Genomic DNA, 12,062 nt, shown 5'->3' on the forward strand with positions numbered 1-12,062 from the left:
ATTTTCAGGCTTGCGTGCCCGTGCCGCGTTGTCAGCTTGCTCCTCTCTCTGTGTGCCGTTGTGATGTCTGTCTGCTTGTATGTCTGTCTATAGCTTTTTCTAGTTAGATTTTTGTTGCTATTTCTTTTATGCCTGATGATGATTGCTTGTGTTGCAATCGAAACGTCGCAATATGTTATTTTATTTTCATTTATTATTTTATTTTTAGACGTGACTTAACCGAAAAGAACCAAAGAATAATTCCTGCAGTCACGAAAGCTCCTAAATTAAGATTAGTCATACAATTACAATATCGGTCGCGAAAGCCTGGGCGTGTTTAATTGAAGCGACGCAAACTACTTTCACGCCACGAGTTGTTTCGGTTATCGGCGTGAGGCCATCAACTCAACTTGAGATCCACGTGCAACGTACCTGCACCCTTCACAACGACGCTCTTCGTTCACCCGTACACACACAGCCTGCACTCTTACCTCTAGACAACTGACCTATGACCCTACCACGTGGCGGAGTTCGCCAATTCCCCCGTGCATCCTTCCATAGTCCGGAACTGTCATCCTTCTTCTCTGTCTCATTTGTACACTTTCCATTCCCTCCAATAGCCCACACATGATAACGTGAGCTTGCCCTTCGCGCATAGCTTGTATGAACCGGCAATGCTCATCTCACACGCACACACAATACTCGATGGATATGTACAGGGTTGCCAAACAGTCAGGACACATAGGGTTATTTCATTTATTCAAAGCACTGGCATACATTTAAAAAAATGTTTATTTTTTAAGTTCACCTTTTATATATGATGATAATTATTAATATCTATTTCTCATGATGTTTTTCAGATGGCACTTTTAAAAGTGGAAAGTAAATTGACGAGAGACGAACGAGTTTAAATTATTCTTTTTTTTATGTATGCTAAAGAAGGCAGCTTTACTCTTTTAAAAAGTCCTAAATTAATTGAAAAAGATAATTTCATGTTTGCATTAATGTGAATGGCAGTCAGTTTGTACATTTGTTAATAAAAGTTAAATAACCCCACGTGGTTTGTTAAAATGAATCTAATAACCCTATGTGTCCTGACTGTTGGGCCACTCTGTGCATATAACGTGATACTTAAAAATGTATCTGAATCGCTACAACGATGCATCTTTTATTCCAACCCCGAGTGTTTAAGTACAAGTAGTAGTAGTCGCCTGTCTTCATTTATTGTTTCAAGGGACACCTACATGACACGCTTCTGGCTGCCACCTGCCCCGTTTTTTCCCCCAGAACATCCCCTTGTTCTTTCATCATTATTCATTAATTCACTACCCACAAGGGAGGTGTAGAGATAGCTGCCGTCCTGGGAAATCTGTTAAGTCGTCCCCGGGTCTCCAATAAAGCCCTACCTGATGTGTCAGCTGCGTAAATAGTACATCTCGATTGCAAACGCATTTGTTCAGAACTGATGTTTGTGCTTAGTGTTGCTGTCCTTCCACCGTAGCTCCGATGAACACGATTGGCTACGTACGGTGCGAAATAAGTTCAACGAACATACAAACTCGAGACGACGATGCGTTTACATGCACAGTACAGCACTGTAATTCTCCATATTTTCTGCCACTGCGAGATATCCTCCGTCTCCCTCCCGTGATACGTCACGTGTGTTAGATACACCGGTGTTCTACAATAATTTTCACAGATGGTGTGGAGCGGGGGGGGGAGTCTTTGGCCGATAAGACATCATCAATGTGAGGGCCGCCACACATTTGAAGCCATTGGGGTTTGACCGCGAGATGGGGTTGCGACAGGGGCCGCACTAAAGGCCATCAGGGGCCGCCAGTCGCCCGCGGGGCTTGCAATGAAGAACACCGCAGTGCAGCGTGGCCTTGGTTCAAGGTGGGGGTGCGAGGGGTGGGGGGCAGAGGCGATATTAAATTTAGAGGGCGGCGGGGGGGAGGGTTACGACACGGTCAATGTTAAACCAACTTTCAAAAACTGATAAACGATAAACAGCCTGTCATGCATGCTACACAATAACCACTAGAGTCGTTATGGAAGAGAATTGTCCGTGTGTATGTTGAATAACTTTTTTCGCACCGTACGTAGCCAACCGTGCTAATTGGAGGTGCCGGGGGGAAGGACTTGATTCGAGCAAAGCCTCATTCTGCCGTTGAGACCCTGCGGGTCTAAAGCGGTGCATGAGGTTTTGCTTGAGTTGAATCAATGCTGCTGAAGTGATGCTCTCCCTAGAAAGCCGTGGGAAAGTTCGGTTGCGGAAAAAAAAATGTCGTGGAGAGAGACAGATACATGGTGAGATGCATGTTGTCTGCATACCGACAACGTGTCACTCACGATGCGTTCAGCTGTACCTCTCGCCACCTGTGCATGCGAGGGAACACGCCTGTCGCGTGATTGCTACGAAAAAGCGGCATTTGTAGCCCGTGGCCACACCGCGGGAAGGGGAGCAGAGTCGGGGATGCAATGCGTGGGGAAAAAGGAGAAAGGAACGGAAGAGAGAGAGGAGAGAAGAAGGAATGGGACGCGAGAGAAAGAGGATGGGAAAGGAACGGAGAAAGGGGAGCAGAGAGTGAGGAGAGATGAGGAGAGGCAGGAGGGGGAGGCTGCATCAGGGCCTCGACGCTGCTGCTGCTGCTGCATGGAGGAGGAGGAGGAGCGGCGTCTGTTTTCACAGCTGGCGACTGGGAGTGCGGAGGGGTTCAAAGTGGGCGTGGCCACGCGGAAGCCACGTGATGTACGGAAGGCTTGAGCTGATTTAGATATAGATCCAGAGGTAGATATGCCTATGGGTGGCGAGGGGAAGGTTTCAGAGTGGGGGTGGTCACACAGAGGCCACGTAATTTTCGTGAGGCTTGAGCTGATTTATTTAGACATATAGAGGTAGAGAAACTGTATATAGATGAGAGTAAAAAGGGATTCAGAATGGAGGTGGCCACACAGAAGTCACGTGGTGTACGGGAGGCTTGAGCTGATTTGGATATAGAGGCAGAGATACCTATAGATGGGGAGGGGAGGGATGCAGGGTGGGGGTGGCCACGCATAAGTCACGTGATGTACGGGATGCTTCAACTGATTGAGATAGAAATGTGACAAATCGTCACCAACATTTTCTTGACTTGACTCTATAAGAAGTTTGGAAATAATAATAATCATAATAATAACCTTTGTTGTATAAGAGGGGGGGGGGGAGGGGCGAGGTGGGTTGGGGGGGTCTGACTGTTCAGCAACACTATTACACTACAAGTCGGGACACAACGTAGAAATTTCGTCGTTGGTTGTTGCTCGCTGTGGTGGTTGCTGTCGTTGTTGTTGTTGTTGTCGTGGTGGTGTCATTCACGAGCCACGTGCACGTAGACGGAGCTGAAGCAGCGGCCCGCGCTGTCGCACAGCGGCATCACCAGCGTGTTCACCACCGACGCCCAAAGGGTTCTCACGTTGGGCATGCAGATGAGACAGGTCCGCACGCACGGCATCACGCACCTGCGGGGGGACACGCCAGGTAACAACGCACGCGTCACACAGCCACGTGGGGCCAACACGGCTTAGAGCAGCGCGCTTCACGTGTTTTCACGGGGGGGAGGAGGGGGGGGGAGCACTTTCGCCGAGAAGACATCATGGGTGTGTGAGAGCTGCTACACATTTGAAACCATTGGAGGTTTTTTTTTGACAGCACAATGATGATGATGGGAGGGGGGTGTTTTCACTCTTTGTGTAATGTCGGGGGGAAGGGGGGCACACGTCAGGGGCCGCACTAAAGGCCATCAGGGACCTCCAGTGGCCCGCGGGCCTTTCAAATGAAGAACACTGGTTTGTAGTGAATAATAATAATATAACAAGTTCAGCTTGCACAATGTGGCACTCGCTCTCTCGACGTGAGAGAGAGAGAGGGAACGACTCAGGTGCGCGAGTAGGAACCACAGGCGAGCGGCATAGGCAGCAGCCAAGCGGCCGGCGCCACCAACAATTCCCCCAAGCTCCGGGGTCCTCTACATATTACGATGTTTTCAGCCGATTCGTGAGTGTGTATATGTGTCGGAGGACACCGGGACACCGGGAGAAAAACCCCGCACGTGTGAATAGGGGCCGAAACACAATCCCATAAGCACGGAGCAGGGAATGCGGCAACTCCTCGACGGCCACGGGAAGGGGAGTTTCACGCGACGAGTGTGGTGGTGGTCCACCAACCCCTCGCTGCTGCCCCCACAGTGCTGGAGTGCAGGCAGCCGCGTGCATAGCGACGAGGCAACTCAGGTGAATTGCCCGAGGGAAAACGCAAGCAACGCGTTGATACAATGCGAGCCGTGTCCTATGTGTGTGTGTGTCTGTGTGTGTGTGTTTGTCTGTCTTTGTCATGGGCCTTTCCTTGGTCGACTCAGCCTCAAATGAGTACCTGGTGCGGTGTGTAAACAACGCCACTGGGGAGACAAAGGCGGTCGGGCGTGGCGTTGGCCATCCACCCCCTCGTGTACCGTTCCGGCCTTCATAGGTGCTCGCTAACAGCACTTGCCCCTACAGTCTGTTAAGGCTATACGGGGGATTTTTGTCTTTGTACGCGTGTGCCCCGTGTGGCTGTGCATTTGTGAAGACTCATTGCGCCCCTTACAAACAACAAGCCAGCATCAGGACTCAAGATAAGTGGAAGATAACACGGAACATGTTCTATGTATGTTACTTTATTTAGTTTTATTTACAATACAGTATTTTCCTAAAGTGTTACATGCAAATTGCAATATTTATTCTTATTTGTGAGTTTAACAATGCTTTTTGTTAAGCTGTAACATTGCATAGCAGTGATCGTACCGACTTTCGAACCGCACGACTTACGAACGGGCCCAGGAACGAATTGTGTTCGTAAGTCAAGGTCTGCAGGTATATCAATGATATTGCGGGGTCTGGGGGGGGAGGGGATGGTAAGAAGTGGCTGAGTTATAACAGAAAACGTCTTTCAGAAACAAAAATAATTTTCGGCGGAAGGACTCGAAGTTGCGAACCGAACCGGTCTCCCCGAGTAAGCAGAGAGTCCCGGCAGTGTGGGCGCCACGGGAGGGAATGCCCAGCGATCGCTCGCGAGATTCACCTTCGTTGTGGGTGCGAGTCACAGGGACTCCAATCCGTCCCACGCCCTCCGTTCCATACCCCTTTTGGCTCGCCATCGAACAAAGACGGTCGCCGCAAGGTGCTGCTTTCAAATGCGCTTCCGCGGCCGTCTGGAACGCTCTCCTCCTTTCGATATTGGGAAGCCTCTGGGAGCTATGCACGTTTAAATGTAGATTGGTAAACGCATTTCTTTAGAGCTTCCTTTTGTGTTTAGTTTGTTGTCCTTCCCCGCAACGGTTGGTTACGTATGGTGCTAAAGCATTTCAACGTAAGGGCCGTCCATATATGACGTCACGCGATTTTGTACGATTTTTTACCCCCCCCCCCCCTCCCCGCTTCGTCACACGGCGTCACAAAAAGTCACAAAGCTCTGCTTTAAACTATTGTCATTGTAGTGCGTATTTAACGTGGCGCTGCACTCTGCTGTTGCAGGAGAAAACATTGATGAAAAAGTCGATTTAATGAAGTAGAACGCGCGCGCCCTCGCTCACCAGATGTGCACGCAGCTGAGCACGGCGAACACGAGGGCCGAGATGACGGCGAGGGGCACGGCGAAGACGAGCGAGACGACACGGTACGACCAGATGCGCGCCACCTCGAAGAGTGCGTCGCTCCACACCCACACCTTGTCGAAGCTGTGCAGGTCCCGGGGCTCGGCGATGACGTCCTCGAAGCTGATCTAACAACGCCCGCACGCGACCGGATCGTGCGATGCCAACAACAACAACAACAAAACAACAACAAACAACCACTCAACAGCTCCGATTGGCACGGTTGGCTACGTAGGGCGCGAAAGAAGTTCAACGAACACGCACACGTATGCACACGTCAACGACGCTGCTTGTGGCCTGCAAACGAAATACAGGCGGTCCCCACTTTTACGACGCAATGCGTTCCTGGATGGCCCGTCGTAAATCGTATCGCTGTATATCAGAGGCCGCATGTATGTACAGTATATGTATACACACAGTATATATATGTACACACGAGGGTCGCCCAGAAAGTAATGTCCCACACTTTATTTTTCTCGGCCAAAAGGTATGGGAAAAAAGTGAAACGTGCCCATAGAATCAGACAGATGTATTGGTCACATGTGCCCTTTCACCCCCAAATGTCTTTATGCCATCGAGAAACCACAACATGTATTCCTTGCCAGTGGGGCATTACCTTGGCGACCCTCGTACATACAAATCAGGCGACGTTACGGGCAGCAATGGGCATTTTTTCATAGCACGTGCAAAAGAAGGGCCATTGCCCGAAACGTCGACCATTAATTGGCAATTAATGCCGCTACTTTCCAAGCAACAACCCTGATGGTGAAGCTTGGAGAGCCACGAACGAACTCCTCGTGAAACGACTGGAGGCAGGAGATCCCCCGGCCGAGATTTTCCGTGAATGCTCATGGACCACAGCCCCTGAACCACATCACCCGCACGCGAACCATGGCTTCTAGATTTGAAGCTTTCGTGACTACAAGGATTCATACTCTTAGGTTTTTTCGGTAAAGTCACGTAGGTAAAAATAAATAATACAAATAATATTAATAATATAAATAAAATAATAAATCACGACTTTTCGGAGGCAACACAAGTCTCCGTCATCAGGTGGGACCGTAAATTTAGCTGTGACGGTCACACCTGATGACGGAGACTTGTGTTGCCTCCGAAACGTCGTGATTTATGATTTTATTTATATTATTATTTCTGTTATTTTTATTATATATTTTTACCTACGTGACTTTACCGAAAAAACCTAAGAGTACGAACCATGGCCTCGGAAGATGCAGATCTTGATGATGATGATAATCCACAAATGGAAAGTTAAACATATTTAGGCAGTGTGTGAAATGCAGGCGGTCCCCAGTTTTTTATAATTACTTTTTGTGTTTAGTTTGTTGATCTCCCCTCGCACCTCCGATTAGCACGGTTGGCTACGTAGGGTGCGATAGAAGTTCAACACACATAGATACACACACTATACAACCCAGAACAGCACCATGGAACTCGTAATGCAGACTCAATGTGCCCCGATTCACAAATACGAAGGAGGAGGCATCGTTACAGCGATTATGCACCACGCCTGCTCCTCTTGACTCAATAATCCGGCTCATCATCCACCTCAGTGATCGGTGGGGAGCACGCGTGTCATTAAACTTGGAGGCAGGGAGGGAGGGCCGCGTAGAATACAGAACGCAGGCATGTTAAGAGATATGTTTTTTTTATGTTCAAGATGAATCAAATGTTTACTTGGACAGGAACACGTCGGGAGAAGGGATCGTGGCCCAGTGGCGGAGGGAGTGGCAATCAAAGTAAGGAACAATCCCCCCCCGCCAGAATAACGTCCACAGCGGAGACGGAGTAGATGAAATCATCCCTTGACCTCCACTCTGCCGAATTATCTTCGAGCGCGTCGTTTGCCAGACCGTGCGAGCGACGTCGACGGCTTGGGGAAGCTTTCACCCAGCGAGGGGAAAGTCCACGGCTGCCGATGCTGCTGCTGCTGCTGCCGCTGTTGTTGTTGATGCGGATGATGCATTGATGCTATGGTAACTCCTTAATGGGGGGGCAGCCCGTGATCACGCGTCATAGGAAAGATAAAAGACTAAGAGGAAAGCGCATCTGTCTGATCGGTGGCGGGAGACTGTAAACCCTAAAAATACACGTGCTTGTGTGCGAGATGTATTCATCCCGGGTGTCAGGTTCTCGCCCTGCGCTGCCTGTCCCTGAGCCGTCACCCGTTCTGTGGGCAACGCTCCAACCCTCTCCCGGCCTCCTATATCGAATCCTCCATCTCCTGCCGTCCCTCCAACCCCACCGAGGAGAACGGTGGCTGTTTAAATTACTGCTGCAGGACAGAGTTCGGTGAACGGCTCTGCACTTCGCGTGATGCATCGGAATTGAGTTGCTTCGATGGTCCCTTGCGTTAAATATCTCGAAGTGAGATTTTCCAAGAAAGCCTCACTAAGTCTGAAGAGTCTGTACTCGGGAGCGTCCTGTACCGCAATGTTTGGCCAATTCCATTAAACCCATTTCCGAAACTGAATTTTCATCAGGCCCCATGGTGTAACAAAAATGCAGTCGCCAGCTGTTATCATCGACTCTCTCTCTCTCCTGGCCATCTCTATATATGTGGTATGAAGAAGTGGCATTTCCAGAAACGTTGCGTATAATTACACGAAGATTGATTATAATCAATTATTATAATCAATCTTCTTTTTAGGCTACAGTGTTATTAACGAATGTGTCGTTGTTATTGTTGTTAATTGTGCTTGTGCACCACTGCCAAAGCAGCAGCGATGCCGCGAATCGGCCTCAACAATTGGCCAAGCTCTGTTGGTCCTCTATATATTAAGGTGTTAATTAACGAGTGCTTACATGTGGGAGGAAACTGGAGCACCCATAAAAAAAAATAAACACGCGCGTGCGAAGGGGCAACACCCTATCCCATACAGGCTTAACGGGTGGAGTCCACATTTGCTGTACTGCCGCACCCTGGCGAGCCAGGGTACGGCACCTTATCGAAACCACTGGAGCAATGCACTTTTAAATCTAGATTGAAAAAAAAATCTTTAGAATTGCTTTTTGCGTTTAGTTTGTTACCCCCCCCCCCCACCCAGCACCTCCGATGAGCGTGGTTGGCTACATACGGTGCGAAAGAAGTTCAACGCAGTACACATGTACAAAGGAGTTTCGCAACGTTTGCGTGCGGCCCACAAAGATGCACGTGCACGTGGAAACTGGTCTCACGGCTCCATTTCCCTGGGTGGTCGTACCCTTCCCTCAAGTGTGCTCTCTCCTTTGACTGCCTCTCCATCGTCGGTCTCGACCGCCTGCAATCACCCCTTGCGGAGACGCGTCCCGCTCAAAGGCCGCATAATTTTTGTTCGTTTATTTCTTTTTTTAGTGGTCACTGCAAACACCTGAAAACATCTGATGTCTGTAGAGTGGTTTCAATCAAAGTACCCTCTCTCGGTTGTCGACATTTTTCTCGACCTATTGATTGGTTGGCTCAGATAAAACGACCACAATGCAGTTCCTCTGCACTAGTGGTGTTGCGGAATAAGTAATGATGACTGAGTTTTTTTTAGATCCAATGCACATCATTGAGCGTTGTTAAACATATTCGTTTTCCGGCCTGCACTTTTTTTTTGTCAATTACAAGTCACCTCCATATAATAATAATGATTCTAGATAATAATGATATTCATTATTAAAGCCTCACTGGGTCTCAGGTCTCTTTGTTTAGGAGGGTCCCATCAAGTATTCGCAGTAGGGGCCGATGTTGCTCTGTTTAATCCCAGTTGAGTAGTTTGCAGGTACGTTTTCAGCATTGTAGGTGAATGTGGTGGAGTTTTAGTTTTTTTTTGCGATGGGAGGAAACTGGCAAACCCCGAGGAAACCCATGCAGAGCACGGGGAAAACATACCAACTCCACACGTAGTCGCCCGTGTCGCTTGGAATCGAACCTGGGCCTTTCTTGCTGTGAGGCACGTGTCTTTACCGCTGGTTGACCAATTAAATTCATGAGTGTTTTTGGCATGTTTAAAAAAAACTGGAGAACCCAAAAGAAAAACCCACGCATTGGAGGTGACGACACCCATCGCTCTACGTGACGAATTCCAGTATGTGCGTGTGTTATGCGTCTGTATGTATCGATATGCGTGTGAAGTCACGTGTGTATCTGGAGCGGTAGCGGAGCGGACAGCGCGCTGTGCTGCCAACCTGACGACCAAAGTTCACTTTACCGCTCACTGTCATCACCAGTGGCGATTATCTGAATCAGTCCTGGGCCTCCCGTTGGAGTACCTGGTGCAGTTTTAAAAACATCACCACTGTTGTCCACCCACCCCCTCGTGTGTGCCGTGCCGGCCTACTAACAGCATTTGCCCCAAAACAATGTGTTGAAAAGACTATACGTACACGTGTGCACGTGACACTTTTCACAGGCCACTTGTGTATACATGTATCTGTACGTATGCATTGGTATGTGTGCATTTGCATGTATTTTATATGTGCGCATGCATGCGTCTCTACGGCACCCCTTAGGTCGACAGCCTCTGATGAGTACCTGGTGCGGTGTGTAAACATCGCTGCTGGTCATGCGCGGTGCTGTCCACCCCTGAGCATACCGTGCGGGCCTTCGCATGTGCTCGCTAACAGCACTTTCCCCAACAGTCTGTTAAGGCCATACGAGGGGGTGAGGGTGATTTTTCTTGTACGACGTAGACGCACCTTCAGGTGTTCGTTGACGTTCTTGGGGTCCCTCGTCTTGACGGTTTCCTCGAGGGACCCGTCGCCGCTGGACTGGAGGTCTTCGCTCGACTCGACTCCAATCTCAGTCTCCTTGGCTCCCGCCTCGTCCATCATCGCGGCGAGCGCAAACGGCATGTGAGTCTCGCGCGCAACTTTCACTCGCAGGGCGTGCAAGCGAGCGCTTCTCGGGTGTTCACAAAACAACAACAGCAACAAAGCCACAGACAACGCAGAATAGGACGCGAACGTGCGCTCTCCAACGCCGTGTCTGCGCCCTCGAGCGACTGTGTGAGAGATTATCGAGAGATGTTGGCCCTTGACTGCTGCGGCTGCTCCCCGTTGTGTTAGGCAAGAGAGAATGACACGGGCTGTGTCTGTGTGTGTCTGGGCTGTGGGATCACAGCTCCTGACTGCCTCGGTCGCCCCCCATCTCCTTTCCCTCCCCCTTCTTCCCTCCTACTTACCACCCCCCCCATGCCCCCCCCACCGCCCACCCCTAGTGCCCCCCCCCCCAAACGGGCACCCTGCCTTCTGCGATGCTGCTGGTATTTTTGGGAGCCAGCATCAGCCGCATGCCGGCTTCTCCAGGAGCCGAGATGAATTCCCACCGAGGGAGGCTAAATTTACATCCCTCCCGCGTGCGTGCGCGTGTGGGCCTGGGTATTAAAGTGTCCGCGCGTGTGGGCCTGGGTATTAAAGTGTCCGGGCGTGTGGGCCTGGGTATTAAAGTGTCCGGGCGTGTGGGCCTGGGTATTAAAGTGTCCGCGCGTGTGGGCCTGGGTATTAAAGTGTCCGCGCGTGTGGGCCTGGGTATTAAAGTGTCCGCGCGTGTGGGCCTGGGTATTAAAGTGTCCGCGCGTGTGGGCCTGGGTATTAAAGTGTCCGCGCGTGTGGGCCTGGGTATTAAAGTGTCCGGGCGTGTGGGCCTGGGTATTAAAGTGTCCGCGCGTGTGGGCCTGGGTATTAAAGTGTCCGCGCGTGTGGGCCTGGGTATTAAAGTGTCCGGGCGCGTGGGCCTGGGTATTAAAGTGTCCGCGCGTGTGGGCCTGGGTATTAAAGTGTCCGCGCGTGTGGGCCTGGGTATTAAAGTGTCCGCGCGTGTGGGCCTGGGTATTAAAGTGTCCGGGCGTGTGGGCCTGGGTATTAAAGTGTCCGGGCGTGTGGGCCTGGGTATTAAAGTGTCCGCGCGTGTGGGCCTGGGTATTAAAGTGTCCGCGCGTGTGGGCCTGGGTATTAAAGTGTCCGCGCGTGTGGGCCTGGGTATTAAAGTGTCCGGGCGTGTGGGCCTGGGTATTAAAGTGTCCGCGCGCGTGGGCCTGGGTATTAAAGTGTCCGCGCGTGTGGGCCTGGGTATTAAAGTGTCCGCGCGTGTGGGCCTGGGTATTAAAGTGTCCGGGCGTGTGGGCCTGGGTATTAAAGTGTCCGCGCGCGTGGGCCTGGGTATTAAAGTGTCCGCGCGTGTGGGCCTGGGTATTAAAGTGTCCGCGCGTGTGGGCCTGGGTATTAAAGTGTCCGCGCGTGTGGGCCTGGGTATTAAAGTGTCCGCGCGCGTGGGCCTGGGTATTAAAGTGTCCGCGCGTGTGGGCCTGGGTATTAAAGTGTCCGCGCGTGTGGGCCTGGGTATTAAAGTGTCCGCGCGCGTGGGCCTGGGTATTAAAGTGTCCGCGCGTGTGTGGGTATCTGGGGGAGCCTCACTGAGCACCCGGTGCGGTGCGT

At 50.8% G+C, this 12,062-nt stretch overlaps 1 protein-coding gene across 1 annotated transcript; it reads right to left on the reverse strand.

The window, feature by feature from the left end:
• Nucleotides 1-3,130: 3,130 nt before the first annotated feature.
• On the reverse strand, nt 3,131-10,563 carry CAV2 (caveolin 2). Its single transcript, XM_078871674.1, has 3 exons — nt 10,326-10,563; nt 5,586-5,773; nt 3,131-3,477 (listed from the first exon to the last, which is right to left on the reverse strand). The coding sequence occupies exons 1-3, from the start codon at nt 10,479-10,481 to the stop codon at nt 3,327-3,329; spliced, it is 495 nt and encodes a 164-aa protein (XP_078727800.1). The 5' UTR covers nt 10,482-10,563; the 3' UTR covers nt 3,131-3,326.
• Between the last annotated feature and the right edge of the window lie 1,499 nt (nt 10,564-12,062).

This window comes from Lampetra fluviatilis, chromosome 32 (assembly GCF_964198595.1).
Source record: "Lampetra fluviatilis chromosome 32, kcLamFluv1.1, whole genome shotgun sequence".
NCBI classification, from domain to species: Eukaryota; Metazoa; Chordata; class Hyperoartia; order Petromyzontiformes; family Petromyzontidae; genus Lampetra; species Lampetra fluviatilis.

Coding starts and splice junctions, on each gene's coding strand:
- CAV2 (XM_078871674.1), bottom strand. CDS start 10,481: ATGCCGTTTGCGCTCGCCGCGATGATGGACGAGGCGGGAGCCAAGGAG. Junction 5,774..10,325: donor ACGTCAACGAACACCTGAAG/GTGCGTCTACGT, acceptor GGGCGTTGTTAG/ATCAGCTTCGAGGACGTCAT. Junction 3,478..5,585: donor CTCAGCTGCGTGCACATCTG/GTGAGCGAGGGC, acceptor GTCCCCCCGCAG/GTGCGTGATGCCGTGCGTGC.